The sequence below is a fragment of the Myxocyprinus asiaticus genome, chromosome 18 (genome assembly GCF_019703515.2).
Source record: "Myxocyprinus asiaticus isolate MX2 ecotype Aquarium Trade chromosome 18, UBuf_Myxa_2, whole genome shotgun sequence".
NCBI classification, from domain to species: domain Eukaryota; kingdom Metazoa; phylum Chordata; class Actinopteri; order Cypriniformes; family Catostomidae; genus Myxocyprinus; species Myxocyprinus asiaticus.
The window spans coordinates 131,858-151,317 of record NC_059361.1 but is presented as its reverse complement, the minus strand read 5'-3'; the positions used below and the strand labels follow the sequence as shown (position 1 = coordinate 151,317).

At 38.7% G+C, this 19,460-nt stretch overlaps 1 protein-coding gene across 1 annotated transcript in view; it reads left to right on the top strand.

Annotated features, from left to right (window-relative positions):
• Positions 1-19,460, top strand: part of LOC127456207 (protein bicaudal D homolog 1-like) — a 68,481-nt gene that overhangs the window by 11,987 nt on the left and 37,034 nt on the right. Inside the window, exon 2 of the mRNA XM_051724586.1 lies at positions 18,887-19,099. Coding sequence (XP_051580546.1) covers positions 18,887-19,099 — 213 coding nt within the window. The remainder of the gene's footprint in view (positions 1-18,886; positions 19,100-19,460) is intronic.

The following is a 19,460-nucleotide window of genomic DNA, read 5'->3' as shown; positions in this document are numbered from 1 at the left end:
TGCAAAAATAACTGAACACAAGTTTGCAACAACATTGTTGGGTGAACATTCTTTTAGATATCGGGCTCTATTTTCATGAGCATGGATAGCACAGCGCTACGTGCAACGACCGTGCGCTACGTTTGAAAGATCTAACCTAACCCCTAAGTGCAATTTTTTTGTGCCAGTGCAAAGTGTAAGTGGGCATGGGTGTGAGTGTTTGCGCTATCTGTGGGTGTATTGTATGTTTATGAAGTGCCGCAAAGTGTGATTTGCTATTTTCCTGAGAAACAGGTCGTTGCGCTAAGACATTTGAGAAGCATGTGTTATCAGCAGGTGATAATAAAGTTCATGTCCAAACTCTTAAAATATAGTGGAACATCAAATTATGTCCCGGACAATCCCTGTTGTAGCTATTCATTTATGAGATTTGTGTTTTAACCTTTCTAGAGGTCATAGTTTATTTTTCAATTCTTATTAATGAATTATTAATTTTTATTTACAGTTGTTTTTATGATATAATTTGTGTTTTTAATATTCCATCAGTTGTCGTAGAGTGATTTTTTTCTTTTATTTTTTATGTCACTGTAAAAGGGGCCGGAGGAAGAAGTTGGAGAGAGTAAAATGTTTTGATTTGTAATGATGTTTTTGACCACTTTGTTATTTTGATTATATTTTCTTTTTGTTTGAAGTGTAATTTAAATTAAGGGTTTAATTTAAAAAAAAATTGTTTCAGTAAATGTAGAAGTGAATAGAAGTGAAGTGCACGGCAATAATGCGATCACTGTTCATACAAGCCATGATTTGTGTGTCAGTAGATGAAAATTATGAATAATTCTTACATTCTCTTTAATTTAATGGAGTGTAAATACAAATCCTGACACGAACCACATTTTCCATGTGTATAAAAGAAGTGTGTCACGGTCATGGAAATATGACATTAAACAAGGATGCAGTTAATGCATAAAAGAGGTAAATCTATATTTCTGTTCTTCTAATTCATTGCATACATTAACAACTTCTTATGAATGTGCTGTCTTTGTTTATATCGCTGGTGCTTGATGGAATGGACAATATGATAGGATGCAGACGGTGCTGGAGAAGAACCTCAGAATTAAATTGCACTTGACCCAGCCCTTTAGCACTTTGCCCTTTAGCACTTTGCCCTTTAGCACTTTGCACACACAATTTCTTCAAACCCACTTGCGCCTAGCACAAAAATACCAACACTTAATGACCATCCCACTGACACATCGCTTAGCTCTGCACTCTTAAAATAGGGCCCCTAATTTTCATTTCTACTACAGAGAACAGACTCTATCAATTACACTTTATATACAAATAAATGGCACTTAAAATACAAGATACAAGGATAATGATTTTGCAGATTAATTCAGTAGAGAAAAGGCATTTGGATGTAAATTCTACATGAAAGGGTTACTTTGAACATGAGCTAAAATCAGAGACATTGAGAGAATTAGAAAATAGGAAAACTAATTAAATGGTGTTAAATATTTTCTCTTGTCTTTTGTAAAGTTGCTATCTTTAGAGAGCGTGTATTTGTGGATTTGTAAATATCAGACAGTTGTGATTCTCTGGGCCTGTATCTTATGATTAAGCAGTGACGGATCAAAGTCTCTCTCTCTCGAACCCAATCATCACAGTTTTGTATTTATTTATTTATTTATTTACTTGCTGTGACTGTTTGTGCTGCAGTGAGACTTTGGGACAGAGCTGTTTGTTGTGTGTATTGATCATCTTCAGCTCTCTACTGCAACTTCAGTGGCTGCAGTAAAACAAACTGTTGGGCGGGAGGAAGAGACGTAAAAAGCAACTGGAAGGAGGAAGGGCAAGATGACATTGGTTTGACGTAAAGCTCCAATACAAATTCAGCATTTCTTTAAATGAAGAACATTTACACCATGTGTACATGCCATGTGTGCAATATGTTGTGATAAAACAAAACAAGCTCTCACCCTTTACATTCAGTACTGCTCATGATGATGATAAGTCAAGTCAGTTTTATTTGTATAGTGATTTTCATAATACATGTCATTTCATAGCAGCTGTGCAGAAGGTCATGCCTTAATGTCTTCATGTCCACAGTGAACATCTTTATAGAAAATCATGTCTTATTATCTTTAAACCCCCAGTGAGCAAGCCAAAGATGAGTGTGGCAAACAAAACAAAAAATCAACTCTTCTACAGTGTATGATTATATCAATTTAAAACACCAGTAAATGTCATTTACCCAGCAACATTTCATTTTAACCCTTTGTTAAAAGCAGTCCATCTCTCCATGATGGCCTGATTTGATGCCACCCACTGGCACAGTTTCCTGCCCTTCATTGTTTGTGTGTTCAGATGTGAGCTGTGGAATAATTCCTGTCTGACTCTGTGTTCACTTAATGGCCTGTATGTAGGACACTTGGTCTCGTTGGACTGCCACTTAGTGACATTGTTATAAGATGCTTGAGGCAGAGGACTGGAATGAAACCTGTACTATATACTGGGCAATTTACTGCCCTAAAATACTCCAGACATGGCCTAGTCTGCACTCATGACCGACGGCACTCAGAAGGACAGACAAAAACACAGAGAGACAACAAGAGAGGTGATTGGAGATGAGAACCGTATCAGACTCCACTGTAATGAATGAACTTGTTTTAATTGCCTCAGGAAGTGCAGATAATTTATTGTTGCCTATTTAATGCTGTATAAAGATGATGAGGAATGCACTTATCATTGAAGGTAAGACCCCATATACAACTGGCATATAATTAACACATTAATAGATAACCCCATTGGCTGTGGACAGGGCTGATGTGCATTAATGTTTCACCAAAAGGAGAGGTTAAAGTTGAGGCCTTTTTTCTAGTCTGTTTTGTTGTCATGCATGCTGTGGATCTCCATCAGATTCTGACTCTCTTTTTCAACAATATATAATGAAGAAAAAGCCTCTTTCCTTCTCTGGACTGCTTATTCTTAAACATCTTCACCTCTGAAGAGTGTTATTTAGTCTTCTATTATTGGTTTTCAGCTGAACATGTGCAGCAGAGAATGAGGACATCAGCAGATTCTTCTTCCGTTGCTTTTTATTTATAATCTGAAATTATTTTTGTTTATTAGCATATTCTGAGTATGTTCATTCTGTAATGTTGCAACCAGCTAAAATCAGCAGCTGTTCACCAGCAATTTGGATGCTTGTGTTCCCACCAAGGCTGCTTAAAGGGATAGTTCACCCAAAAATGAAAGTTCTGTCATCATTTACTCACCTTTATGTCATTCCAAACCCATATGATTTTCTTTCTTGGAACACATAAGGAGATGTTAGGCAGAATGTTCATGCTGCTTTTTTGCTTACAATGAAAGCATACACTCACTGATCACTTTATTTGATACACCTGTACATCTGCTTATTCGTGTGATTATCTAATCAGCCAATCGTGTGGCAGCAGTGCAGTGCATAAAATCATGCAGATACGGGTCAGGAGCTTCAGTTAATGTTCACATTAACCATCAGAATGGGCAAAAACGTGATCTCAGTGATTTGGAGCGTGGCATAATTGTTGGTGCCAGATGGGCTGGTTTGAGTATTTCTGGGATTTTCACACACAACAGACTCTAGTTTACTCAGAATGGTGCCAAAAACAAAAAACATCCAGTGAGCGGCAGTTCTGCAGATGGAAACACTTGTTGATGAGAGAGGTCAACAGAGAATGGCCGGACTGGTTTGAACTGATAAAGTCTACGGTAACTCAGATAACCACTCTGTACAACTGTGGTGAGAAGAATATCATCTCTGAATGCACAACACATCAAACCTTGAGACGGATGGGCTACAACAACAGAAGACCACGTTGGGAACTTAAATAGGACCATAGTTCATAATAAAATGCTAAGTAAGTCCATAATGACCAGAGACCGTCAAACTCCCAAAATGCACAGAAAACTCCCAAGAAAGTGTTATTGAGTCAGTATTGTTTAGCTTTTGTCAATGCTGAGGAAAATACTGTAACAAAACTCCACCATGATTCATAAGCCTCCTGAGACTCTGGAAAAGCCCTGGTTCCTCCTGTGCTCTTCCAAAAATTGATGGAAGCTGAAAATGGACCCTGATAAGACCTGATAAAAATGACTTTGTGTATGCTATGAAAACCCCACCAAAACCCAAAAAGTTTCAGGTGTACTGTAGGCGTGTGTACAGTGTTCACTGTCTCCCTTATAGAGAATGAACTATGACCTTACTAAAGACAAACTCCACATTAAATCAATGTGAATATTGTGTTCATGATAAACATTGGTTTAGCTTTTTCAGGGACTGGTTTCAAATCACCAGGAAAAGCATTAACAGTACATGATTTATTCATACTTGTCAAAGATGGCTGTGTTTTATAATACTTGTGTTGGATAGATATGCACAGTTAGTCACATTTATCTTGGCACTGCAAAATACCGCGGGCAAAGAAGGTGTGGGTGGGGTTAAGCGTGTGTGAAACCAGTGAGAATGAAGTTAAAAATAAATTATATCATTGTCCATTGTGAATATTCAGTGTAATTGTGTATGAAGCCCCACCCACACAGAGGTCACTGTCAAACCAAACAACTTCCTATTGGTCAACATAGCGAATTTACCAGTCAAAGTTCACCATACTTGAACTTCACACAAAATCCATGAGGGAAAAAATTATTGGCCAGCAGAAGTCCATTGGGCAAAATTCACGATTGCCATTGAGATGACTGTATTTCGGTCTGCAAAGGTAAATGTGACTGCGCCTTCTTAACACCACATCCTAACAAAGCGACATGTTTCTATTCATCAATGTTTTGTCTGTCCACACAAAGTGAATGTGCAGCCAGTCAGAAGTTTAATGTGAGGAGTTATTTTGGACCAGTGAGATTTCACAGTGGGTGGAGTTTCCCAATGTGACACCACAGAAATAGAAACTGAATTAGGACAAAAACTCTTGATTTACTTAGAAAATATCTTGTATCGTTGTGCTATATAAGGTTCCATTGTATGACCCTCTTCACAAATATATTGTGCTGTGTGAGTCCACAGTGTTGACATACTAATGCACTGTATCTGGTAACATATACAGGTGCATCTCAATAAATTAGAATGTCGTGGAAAAGTTCATTTATTTCAGTAATTCAACTCAAATTGTGAAACTCGTGTATTAAATAAATTCAATGCACACAGACTGAAGTAGTTTAAGTCTTTGGTTCTTTTAATTGTGATGATTTTGGCTCACATTTTACAAAAACCCACCAATTCACTATCTCAAAAAATTAGAATATGGTGACATGCCAATCAGCTAATCAACTCAAAACACCTGCAAAGGTTTCCTGAGCCTTCAAAATGGTCTCTCAGTTTGGTTCACTAGACTACACAATCATGGGGAAGACTGCTGATCTGACAGTTGTCCAGAAGACAATCATTGACACCCTTCACAAGGAGGGTAAGCCACAAACATTCATTGCCAAAGAAGCTGGCTGTTCACAGAGTGCTGTATCCAAGCATGTTAACAGAAAGTTGAGTGGAAGGAAAAAGTGTTGAAGAAAAAGATGCACAACCAACCGAGAGAACCGCAGCCTTATGAGGATTGTCAAGCAAAATCGATTCAAGAATTTGGGTGAACTTCACAAGGAATGGACTGAGGCTGGGGTCAAGGCATCAAGAGCCACCACACACAGACATGTCAAGGAATTTGGCTACAGTTGTCGTATTCCTCATGTTAAGCCACTCCTGAACCACAGACAACGTCAGAGGCGTCTTACCTGGGCTAAGGAGAAGAAGAACGGGACTGTTGCCCAGTGGTCCAAAGTCCTCTTTTCAGATGAGAGCAAGTTTTGTATTTCATTTGGAAACCAAGTTCCTAGAGTCTGGAGGAAGGGTGGAGAAGCTCATAGCCCAAGTTGCTTGAAGTCCAGTGTTAAGTTTCCACAGTCTGTGATGATTTGGGGTGCAATGTCATCTGCTGGTGTTGGTCCATTGTGTTTTTTGAAAACCAAAGTCACTGCACCCGTTTACCAAGAAATTTTGGAGCACTTCATGCTTCCTTCTGCTGACCAACTTTTTAAAGATGCTGATTTCATTTTCCAGCAGGATTTGGCACCTGCCCACACTGCCAAAAGCACCAAAAGTTGGTTAAATGACCATGGTGTTGGTGTGCTTGACTGGCCAGCAAACTCACCAGACCTGAACCCCATAGAGAATCTATGGGGTATTGTCAAGAGGAAAATGAGAAAGAAGAGACCAAAAAATGCAGATGAGCTGAAGGCCACTGTCAAAGAAACCTGGGCTTCCATACCACCTCAGCAGTGCCACAAACTGATCACCTCCATGCCACGCCGAATTGAGGCAGTAATTAAAGCAAAAGGAGCCCCTACCAAGTATTGAGTACATATACAGTAAATGAACATACTTTCCAGAAGGCCAACAATTCACTAAAAATATTTTTTTTATTGGTCTTATGATGTATTCTAATTTTTTGAGATAGTGAATTGGTGGGTTTTTGTTAAATGTGAGCCAAAATCATCACAATTAAAAGAACCAAAGACTTAAACTACTTCAGTCTGTGTGCATTGAATTTATTTAATACACGAGTTTCATAATTTGAGTTGAATTACTGAAATAAATGAACTTTTCCACAACATTCTAATTTATTGAGATGCACCTGTATGTTCCATGACACTGGCAGGAAGCTAGTGAAACACACACACACACACACACACACACACACACACACACACACACACACACACACACACACACACACACACACACACACACACACACACACACACTCACTCACTCACTCATTGGAAAAGTATGTGATCGGCTCACTTCAGACTTTGCTGAAGACATTGTTTTGTCCATATGTGCTGATGTCAGGAAACAATAGTGTATGATTTATGTTTGCTTACACAATCCGTATTGTCTTTTCTGAGAGGAGTCGTGAGGACCTTAGTTAGTAGTATGCAGAAATTTGTTGTGCCAGTTTTCTCTCTCTCTCATTTAGTTTATCTGTACTCATTTATAGTATATCTTTTGCATTTATAAAAATGAAACCATACAATTAAAGTAAATTACAGTAAAGTACAGTAAATCATATATGCATACTATAGGGTCCAAAGTCTGAGACCAGCAGTGAAGATTGCTAATTATATTATGAGCAATCAACAATTTGAGGGAAAAGTTTAATTAAAACATTATATTAAGGTCAGAATTTCTTAGCATTTGCTAAATGTGCCTTTTGTTTTAATGACAAAACCTGATGATCATGTTTTTCAGCATGATTTGAGAAAGTTTCAAAGAACAACTTCTGTGATTTAATCTAACCGTCTGTGCAAAGAGTTTACATGATCAATGGCACTAATGTACTTACAATTGATTATAGTGACCTAGACAGAGTGCAAAATCCTGAATAATTATTCTTCATTTTATATCAGAACTTTACAAAATGTTCAAAATCCCAAAACTTTCAGTTTATTTCCAGGTTTATTTTCAATGTGTTCTCAGACTTTAGTTCCTGACTGTATACATACAGAAAAAAGGATATAATTTAAATTGTGACACATGAGTTGCATGTGAATGTCCTCCAGTACCTTCAGATGAGTGAGACGGGGTTGACTGTGTCCCAGATGTAATAATAATGAGGATTTATTTGAGGGACAGAACAGACTACAGACAACTGTCTGGAATAAATCACTGACGGATGAGATGAATGCTCTCAGATCTCTGTCTCTCTCTGTTTTCTCTGCACACATCTGTATGTTCACATATGAATGAAGTGAATTCACATGAATGTTTACACAGTGTTGTGTTTAATGTTTTCACAGTATGTTGGTTCTGACACCGGTGCTTTCAGGTACTTCTTGTTGATGTAACCAGTGTAACTCGTATCTGTTGCCAGATTCATTTACAGTAATATATGTTTAAATGTAGATCTACATCAAAATATGCAAAGATTCTGTAACACATACTGTAGGATAAAGAGGATTAGGACTTATATTAGTTTCATTGATATGTCTGTTGAACTCCAGCAGGTAAAAGATCTCGCAGACTTTAGGGTAGCAGTATGAGGTCTTCTCTGAGTTTATTCTGATCCTCCCAAAGTGACGCGTCACAATTTTGTTTTTTAATGTGTCATTTAAGAGATGAATCTGAAAGTTGTATTAAGAGTCCAGCTTATAATACACCCCCAAACCAAAAGATAAAATAATGTATTACAGTCACATGTATTTGGGGGGAATTTCATGATGCAAAAGAACCAAATCTTAATGGTCCTGAAAATATGCTTTATTTTCTTTGAATTATGACAAGATAATTGTTCCTGAAATTCACCCAGAGTCGTGCTCAAGGAGATCTAGTTTACTTGCTACTAATTGTCTGAAACTTCTTGAATATCTTTCAAAGATTCATAGATGCATCTCACAAACTTTTGCAAATTCAAAGACTATTCTTCTTCTGAAGCGCTCAGACAACACTTGACTCCTGAGAACAACTCTTTGACTCCTGTAAATTATACTGTATTAGCAGTCAGTGGACTTCTCTATCACATCTTATTTATTATTACACTATTTTATTTACTGAGATTTTATTTTACTCAGAATCCCTTGATGAAATCATACTAACATTTAGATTTTCACATCAGACATTCCACTTTTAGTCAGTTTGACTGAGAATATTCATACAGTCAGAAGTTTACATACACTTTGGCCAAATACATTTAAACTCAGTTTTTCACAATTCCTGACATTTAATGTCCTGGGTATCTCAGCGAGTATTGACGCTGACTATCACCCCTGGAGTCGTGAGTTTGAATCCAGGGTGTGCTGAGTGACTCCAGCCAGGTCTCCTAAGCAACCAAATTGAGTCACATGGGGTAACCTCCTCGTGGTCGCTATAATGTGGTTCTCGCTCTCGGTGGGGCACGCGGTGAATTGTGCGTGGATGCCGCGGAGAATAGCGTGAAGCCTTCACACATGCTACGTCTCCACGGTAACGCATTCAACAAACCATGTGATAAGATGCACGGATTGACGGTCTCAGACACGGAGGCAACTGAGATTCGTCCTCCGCCGAGTCACTACGCCACCATGAGGACTTAGAGCACATTGGGAATTGGGCATTCAAAATTGGGGAGAAAAGGGGAGAAAAAAAAAGAAATAATGTCAGAATAATAGTAGAGAGAATGATATATTTCAGCTTTTATTTCTTTCATCACATTCCCAGTGGGTCAGAAGTTTACATACACTTTGTTAGTATTTGGTAGCATTGCCTTTAAATTGTTTAACTTGGGTCAAATGTTTTGGGTATCCTTCCACAAGCTTCTCACAATAAGTTGCTGGAATTTTGTCCCATTCCTCCAGACAGAACTGGTGTAACTGAGTCAGGTTTGTAGACCTCCTTGCTCACACACGCTTTTTCAGTTCTGCCCACAAACTTTCTATCAGATTGAGGTCAGGGCTTTGTGATGGCCACTCCAATACCTTGACTTTGTTGTCCTTAAGACATTTTGCCACAACTTTGGAGTTATGCTTGGGGTCACTGTCCATTTGGAAGACCCATTTGTGACCGAGCTTTAACTTCCTGGCTGATGTCTTGAGATGTTGCTTCAATATATCCACATAATTTTCCTTCCTCATGATGCCATCTATTATGTGAAGTGCACCAGTCCCTCCTGCAGCAAAGCACCCCCACAACATGATGCTGCCACCCCCATGCTTCACGGTTGGGATGGTGTTCTTCGGCTTGCAAGCCTCACCCTTTTTCCTCCAAACATAACGATGGTCATTATGGCCAAACAGTTCAATTTTTGTTTCATCAGACCAGAGGACATTTCTCCAGAAAGTAAGATCTTTGTCCCCATGTGCACTTGCAAACTGTATTCTGGCTTTTTTATGGTGGTTTTGGAGCAGTGGCTTCTTCCTTGCTGAGCAGCCTTTCAGGTTATGTCGAGATACATTATATGGCCAAAAGTTTGTGAACACCCCCTTCTAATTAACGAATTTGGTTACTCCATTAACTCCAGTAAAGAAAAATCTTAATGTTTCTTTATGTAATGGTTTTGGCTTTGTGTGCTTCCAAATCTGTGGCAACTGTTTGGGGATAGCCCTTTTCTGTTCCAGCATGACAATGCCCCTTTGAACAAAGTGAGTCCATAAAGAAATGGTTTACTGTGTCTGGCGTGGAAGAAATTGACTGGCCTGCACAAAGCCCAGACCTGAACCCCACTGATCACTTTTGGGGTGAACTGGAACAGCAACTGTAAGTCAGGCCCCATCGACCAACATCAGTTCCTGACCTCACTGATAGCCTTGTGTCTGAATGAGAGCAAATCCCTGCAGCCATGTTACTACATACAGTATAGTGGAAAGCCTTCCCAAAAGAGTGGAAGCTGTTATTACAGCAAAGGGGGAAATTGATGCCTAAGGTTTTGAAATCAAATGTTCATCAAGCACATATGGTGTCCACAAACTTTTGGTCATATAGTGTAGGACTTGTTTTACTGTAGATATAGATACTTGTCTACCTGTTTCCTCCAGCATCTTCACAAGGTCCTTTGCTGTTGTTCTGGGATTGATTTGCACTTTTCACACCAAACTACGTTCATCTCTAGGAGACAGAATGCGTCTCCTTCCTGAGCGGTATTTTTGCAATTTGTTTTCTGAGGTCTTGGCTGATTTCTTTTGATTTCCCCATGATGTCAAGCAAAGAGGCACTGAGTTTGAAGGCCTTAAAATACACCCACAGGTACACCTCCAATTCAGTGCACCTCCTATCAGAAGCTAATTGGCTAATTGCCTAAAGGCTTGACATCATTTTCTGTAGTTTTCCAAGCTGCTTAAAGGCAGAGTTAACTTAGTGTATGTAAACTTCTGACCCACTGGAATTGTGATATAGTCAATTAAAATAAACAGTCTGTCTGTAAACAATTGTTGGAAAAATTACCTGTGTCATGCACAAAGTAGATGTCCTAAACGACTCGCCAAAACTATAGTTGGCTAATATTAAATGTGTGGAGTGGTTAATTTTTATTTTTTTTAATGACTTCAACCTAAGTGCATGTAAATTTCTGACTTCAACTGTATAGTGTGCTGACTCTTGAGTGAGTGAGCATCATAGTGTGTAGTGTGGACGTCTGCTCTGAATAACAGGAAGCAGATGGAGACCGTGGGCTCTGAGGACACACTTCCCTCACAAACCATCTGGATCACACACACACACACACACACACACACACACACAACATACAGAACCAGTCCCGAGTCTCTCTCTATGCGCTACCTCTCTCTTCAGCAGGGATTCTGGGATATTGACTGGCCCTCAATGAGTTTTTCTCCCTTCTGCCGCTGAATTAATCAAACTTGTGTATCCATTTGTGTTTGTCAGTTCTCCCCAGAGTCCAGCAATTCAAAGGGAAAGAAGAAAAGCATTCTTTGTTCTTTTTTGCTTCTTGTGGAGATAAAGTATAATAAAGTATCAGCGTGAAAAGAGCAGCTGCTGTTTACTGCATTTCAGCAAGCAGTAAATCATGTTCATGACTGTTGATGTGTTTTTTTCCTTCAATTTTATGATGAGCAGCAGAATCAGCCAATAGAAATATCTTCATTATTCATACTGATTGTGTAATTCAGAAGCCCAGCAAAAGCAAGTATGATAAATTACTTCTGACGGCCAGCAGGTAATACACACTAGAGTTCTAATATCTCCTCATAGGACTAAAATTGAGATCAATTGTTTGTGCCAAATAATAAGCAGTTGTTTACCTGATAAATAATGCATTACTGTATGAAGTTGTCTTGAAGTAACACATAAAGGCTGGAAAGTTTATTTGGAGGATTATTTATTACAAAGAAGTGCAGAAGCTGAATAATGTGACACTGAGGGAGACGTCGCCCAATATTCAGAATAATGAGTATGACCGATTCCTGCTGAACGTTTTTTATCTTTGCTTCTCTGCAATCTTGAATATTTGCATCTTTGCATACACGTACAGGAAAAACATAAACAATACAACAGTCTCGTAAAATACTAGAAATAATTCTTCCTGTAGATTATTGTGACAGGAATGGAGGCAGTGTTTGGAAAGTTCCTGTATTTGATATTTTCTGCTTACACATCAGCAGCTTTTCAACCACCTGCACACTTAAGTCAGAGTAACTGCAAGATGTTATCCAATCCAATTGATTTTTCCAATCAATCTCTTCCTCTTTTCATTGATTTTCTCTTTTGATGGGAGAATTTCTGCTAGTACTCATCTCGGACATGTTTAGCTCATAATGGTTCAAGTACTGTTAGCATCATAATTTAACCTGAACCAGTAGATTATTATCTGTGCTGTATTCATTCTACTGCTACAAATACACCATACTGTACGTAATCCATACTGTACATGTCTTATACTGTACGTTATCCATACTGTACATGTTTTATACTGTACGTGTAGTGCCGAGGAAACACAGAATGATGATTCATCAGAGAGAAAGAAGAATGAGTGAATAATGAATGTAGATTTAACACCATTTATATTCTTGTGGTGCTTTAAATAAAAAAAAAAAAACATTATCAATACTCCGATTGTTACTTCATGAATTTTCAGAATCTTATGAGAACTGATTATAAACACCATTTAAACATGATTTAATGCTTTTAGATCAAACGTCCTTGAAACATTTTACGTAATGTTTGGAATTTTATTTTTGGTGTACAGTTCACTTCTGACAGTTTTGTACTTAAATCTGTTTTATTGTTTTTCTACATGTGTTTTTATCAAAACCCTAAACAATAAAACAGAATATGCTGGAAATTGTAAGCGTAGGCACAGGGTTACAGCTTTCCTGTTATCTGTATATTGGTTTTGATTAAGTCAGAGGAACATATTTAACACATCTGAGAGGCAATTTAAAGGGTTATTTTGAAATTACTATTATTTTTATCACATACAGCACTGGGGTCACTGGGACCTAAATGTAGAGAAAGTAAAATCAATCATAACAGAAGATGAGATAAAAAAAATCAACAAAAAAAATCATTTGATCCATTATTTAGCAGGAACATCCTGTAATTATAAATCATAGTAAGTGATCTAGTTTGTTGAATATTTTGCTCTCAATGAAGTAGCTGAGCTTATAAAGGCTGAACGTGAAAGCATGTGACACTATTCAAACTAATTGCAATAAGACTAAAATTTTATTGAGAACATCTCAAAACAGTGACTGAACAGGTCGTACTGTTAACCCCGGCTCATTCCTCCTTCCTGTTTACCATGTGATCTTCCAATCAAGACAGGATGCTTAAGTCATGAAATGGCAGATCTGCATGGCGTGAAAACCTGTGTCAGTGGAATCAGAACACTGTTTCTATTGATCACAGCGATGAGCTGAAATATGACCTCAGTTACCTTGACAGGCAGCGCTGCTTCTGCAAGTGTCAAGAGTGAAAATATTGGATCTCTTTATCAGGAAACCTTTCATAATGAAATGTCAACATTAAAAACATACCACATAACATATCTTTGTTATTAACAATTTTTATTGATTCCATTCATAAAATAAATAAACATAACATAAAATACGGAATCAAATTAAATACATTATGTCCCTCCCCCCGAACATCCCACCCCCCACCCGACACAAACACGCACTACAGTGGGCATAAATAATTAGATTATAAAAAATAAAAACATTAAAAAAAAAGTATACTTTAAAAAAAAAATAAGAATGCACATACACATTTAAACTACAAATCCCTCTCCACTATCCCTTCCCGAGAACCCTCTAAAAAAAGCCAAATAGCAACCCCACTTCCTGTTAAACAAATCCCATTTTCCCAGCCTTCTATAAATTACCTCCACGAATGCCGCCAAGCTGCCCATCTCTTTGCACCACTCCTGAAATGAGGGTGCTCCAGCCGACTTCCATCCCCTGAGAATGATCCGTCTGCCAATCATAACTCCGGCTAGGACCCAACTTTTTAAATGCCTATCCCCTATATTAATGACCGCCCCATCGCCTAAGATACAGAGTCTGGGGCAAAATGAAAACTGAGTGTCCAATACGTCAGACATAAATCTCTGAACCCTCAACAAAATTCTTGGATCTTAACACACCACCAAAAACATGGGTTCTGATTGGCATCGCCAGCAGCTGGGTGTGTCTTTAAGACCAAGCCTATACAATCTAGAGGGGGTCCAATAGAATCGATGTAAAATTTTAAATTGCATCAGACGCACCCTTGCATCTCTAGATGTTGACTTGACGTTTTTTTGAATCCTAGCCCACACTCCCTCCTCCAATACCAAGTTTAAATCCTCCTCCCATAATCTCTTGAGAGAAGTTGATGCTCCGGCCCCTAGACTCTGAATTAGCAGGGAGTAATACACTGATGCCTCATGACCTTTTCCAAAAGCAGTAATCACCACTTCCAGAGTATCTGCAACTTTAGAGGGGTTTATGCTACTCCCAAAAATAGTACAGAGCAGGTGGCGCAGCTGTAAATACCTAAAGTGGGAATCCCAAAATGTTGAACCATATTTTCAAAGGATCTCAACACTCCACTCTCATATAGGTCACGAGTGTATTAACCCCCCTCACAATCCACTCTGACCAGCAGAAAGGGGACTTATTAATACATAATTTTGGGTTCAGCCATATGATCGAGGCATCATTTAAATAAATGTCCAAATTAAACACTTCGGACACTTTTGTCCATACAGAGTGCAAATGCGTGGTAAAGGGGTGTGGCTTAACTTCTCCGGTTAGTTTAATTGAAAGGCTTTGCAATGGCGAAATAGGGGCAAGAACTTCCTGATCAATACAAAACCAGGGAGGGGCTCTCTTAGGTGGAAGCGACCAATGAGTCAAATGTCTGAGACCGAATACATAATAATAAAACAAAATCTTGGGTAGGCCTAGCCCACCTTTGTCAGTTGGCCTATGAAATGTAATCTGGGACGTTTACCATTCCAAATAAAGGACTTCGCTATGCTATCAAATTGCTTGAAATAAGAGAGGGGGACATCTACAGGGAGAGGCTGTAGCAGGTAATTGAATTTTGGAATACAATTCATTTTCATAACATTAACCTTCCCAATCATAGATAAATGTAATGAAGCACACCTGCCCACATCGCTCATCTTTTTATTAAGGGGTCAGAATTAACTAAATCACACATGTTTGCTGGGAATAAAATGCCCAAATACTTAATGCCCTGTTTGGGCCACTGGAAGGCAGCCGACTGAAAAGCTGTTACTGGGCAGTACGCTGTCAGAGCCAAAGCTTCGGATTTAGACCAGTTGACTCTGTATCCTGAGACATTAGAAAAGGAATGAATAATTCTGTGGAGGAAAGGCATAGATCTAGTGGGGTCGGAGACGAATAATAAAATATAATCTGTGTAAAGCAAAAGTTTATGTGCCATACCTTCCGCAACCACCCCTGGAAAATCATCCTCCTTTCTTATCGCGGCTGCTAATGGTTCCAGGGCAAGACAGAACAATAATGGGGAAAGAGGGCAATCCTGCCGGGTGCCCCTATCCAGAGTAAAATAATCTGAAATTAATCCATTTGTTTGTACCGCCGCTACTGGGTGCCTATAAAGCTAATCCATCCAATAAAAGTGTTCCCAAACCCATATATTTCCAAAATCTTAAAAAGATAATCCCATTCTTTCACTGAGGGAATGGTAGAAAAAGACTAGCTGTTTTTATATATCTAGCCAAAAGCTTCCCTGCTTTTTCCCAAGACATGAGTCTTGCCCTGAATAGCCAAAATTCCACCTTCCGCTACAAAATTGTGTTATATTTGTATTTCAATCGGGTCAATTCTCTGAGGCCATCAGACGACATTCAGAACTTCAGCTGTGCCTCGGCACTTTTAATATTCCCTTTCAACTCCACGAGTTCCCGTGTTTTGGAGTTTTTGATTGAGGCATACTGTATGATCCGATCCCTAAGAACTGCCTGAAGTGCCTCCCAAGCCACGCCCACAGAGGATACTGAGGTCCAGTTGGTCTCCATATAGACACTGATTTCAGCCTTTAACATTTGTTGGAATTCAGGATTTTGCAAAAAGTATACATTAAAGTGGCAACTATATGATTTCCTTTTCTCCATATGTGGCAACATCTCTAAACTCACCAGGGCATGATCTAAGACTAAGATGTTTCCAATTGAACAATCAACAACAGATGAAATGAGGGACTTAGATATATATATATAAAAAAATCTATTCTAGATTAAATTTTATGGACTGATTAAAAAAATGTATAGTCCCTACCAGATGGGTTCAAAAGTCTCCAAATATCTGTAAGACCAAGATTTTTACACATCCTGTGAAGCGTCAATGTTGCTCTAGGGGGTTTACCCACTTTTGCTTCACTATGATCAAGGACTGAGTCCATCAAAAGATTAAAGTTTCCTCCCAATATTATATCATGAGGGGTGCCAGCGGCTTGCAACATCCCTTCAAGATCTATAAAAAAGCCCTGATCATCAGCGTTAGGTGCGTAAATATTAGCCAAAATCAACCTTTGCCCCTGAATTTCTGTTAAAACAATAATGACTCTTCCTAATTTATCTTTATTCTGTTTGAGACATTTGAATTTTAGATGTTTATTTATCAATGTAATGACTCCCCTGCTCTTGAGCCAGCACTAAAGAAAACATGTCCACCCCATATCTTCCCAAATTTTTAAGCTTCCTGCGGGGAAAGATGCGTTTCTTGAAGAAACACTATATCATATTTCTTACGTTTAAGAAAAGAAATAACCTTCCTTCTTTTTATGGGGTGCCCCAACCCATTCACATTCCACGTGTAGAGAGAGACAATCCACTCATATTAACATTTGGCATTTTGACATATTAAAAAAAATAGATTGTGTGTCAAAAATAAAATGATAAAGACCACATTCCAACATTAGAGCAACAATAAAACCCCGAACTTCCCCCAGAACAAAAAAAAACAGAAAAATGAAAAAGGTGCGCATTAACCCCGCGCACGACAGCGCCAACTGGCGTCCATCCCTCTAAACTCAAACAGTCCATGTACCCCTACGAGAGTCCCCGTGACAACTTTGCTGTTGGATTGCTCAAGTCCGGTGTTTCTATACAAATTTTGTGAGACAGAATTACACAACAGAAAACAGTCTTATACAGAATTTTTTAATGGCGACTGTTCAAGACGTGCACGGTATCTCTTTCGTACACTTTGTTCGTCAGAAAATGGCCACCGAGCTAGGCCTTAGAGCATGTCCAATGAGACTTGCGCTTTCACTTAGGGAACAAACATGAGGAAAAATCCGATGTCCGTTCGCTCTCCAATCCTCTTAGACACAAAGCCGAATCCCAATATCCCAAACGGCTCCCGCACATGGAGCTCCAAATCTGGAGGATGTGGAACTTGAACAAGTGGGGATAACACCTTGTGGTGAGAAATTGCGAGCCTCTAAAAGCGCCGCTGTACCTGTCGGACCCTTGTAATGTTTGGAAATACCCAATTAAAATTACTCTGAAATTTACACTCTATAAATGACGTCCTTACGGGTTCGCCACTCAAAATGGAGAATGAATAATCCTCGCTTCGACTGCTTTGAGTCGCTAGAAACAAACACGCGCTTAGACAAAATCATCAGAAAATCTCGATGGCGCGAAAGCAAGCACCTTTATGGAGCCCATGACGTAGCTCCCTATGGGCGTCACTTAAGCACCATCAGCCAATAAATTGGTGTGATTGTATAAGGGCTTCAGACCACTTGACACTCAGACGTGTCCCATAGCATTCATATGCAGCTCGAGTTCCTACGAAAGGGAACTCAATATTGTATTGATGAGATCAAAGTTTTCATAATTATGCCTTATTTTATTCCCTCAGGTCACATTTCATTATTGGTCTCAATAATTTGCTATCTTGAAACAGATTAGTCTACGCAAATGAAGTCATTTAATTGGTGTTGGCATTTTCATGCTGAAAGGTCATCGATGTGTTAATTGCTTGATTAAATCTTATAAATTGTTATGATTTATACGTTTTATGATTTATGTTTGAGTTTTTTCCTTCAGACTATACATCTCATGAACAGTTAAATTGCTTCATTGAGCAATAACTATGTGCAGTACACAGTTTAGTCTTTCTTATATTTATCCAACACATCCAACCTCTTCTGCCATTTCATTCCTCTGAGAAAAAAAAAATAAAATAAAAAAAAACATTTGCACTGTACATAACAGATTGTATTAGATTTGCACTACCCATGTGTATGTGTGTATGTGTGTGTCTGAACGTATGTGTATAATTATTTTTTATTTGTTTTTGTATTGTTGTACACTGGAAGCTCCTGTCACCAAGACAAATCCCTTGTATGTGTAAGCATACTTGGCAATAAAGCTCATTCTGATTCTGATTGACTGTTGCAAACATGCAAAGTCGTCTGGTTGGAAATTCCTGCAGCAATATGTCAAGACTACCCAACCAGTGCAGTATATAATGTATAGAGACAGTATATAATGTATAGGGACAGACTGATTTTAACAGTATGTGAAACAGTCTGCAGTAATAAACGTTTTTATATAGTAGTATGCTATATTTTTGTCACATGACCTCACCACATCATGTTTCATACAGCGAGTAGTGTCCAGTTACCATCTTGGAAATAAATATTTGCTTCATTTGTTACACTGGAAATAGATGGTCAAGTTGAATGAGTTGAATTGTGGGTTAGCTGAAGTATTTCATGCAGTGCATATATATTAGTGGGTATTTCATGCATGCAGAAAATGTGGATATTGCAAAAATAATGCTAGTAATATGGTAGTTTGCTATTGTGAATATACCTGAAATTTTGCAGATGTTTCTTCAAACTGCTCTTTTACTTTTTTGTGTCTCTCTCTTTGATCTTCAGGCATTCGGTCAGGCACACACCAACCAGCGGAAGGTAGCGGAGGATGGTGAAACAAACGAGGAGACTTTGCTGCAGGAGTCTGCCTTTAAAGAGGCTTATTACACGAGTCGTCTGGAGGAGCTGCAAACGCAACTGAAAATGAGTAGTTCTGTGGCCTCAAACGCTCAAGCAGAGAGTGAACATCTCAACGCCTTTCTGCAGGAGCTCCGAGAGGTCAGTGTGTGTCTTTTATTTTACACATATGACGGGCAGATATTATAATACTCTTGTACATAGCCATACTGTCAAGTAATATGCATAAAAAAATTTTTTTTAAAAAAACGTTTGGAACTGTAATGAGGTCAAAGGGTTAGTGTGTGTGTGTGTGTGTGTGTGTCAGCATCATTGGAGGTAGAGGGTAGTGTTAGGGTCAGAGAATATCACCCATTGTAGGCGGCAAATCCATGGCTAAACTGGCATAAGGGAAATACCCTGAGGTCGGCACAAAGACACACTGCACACACACACACACACACACACACACACACACACACACACACACACACACACACACACACACACACACATAGTCACT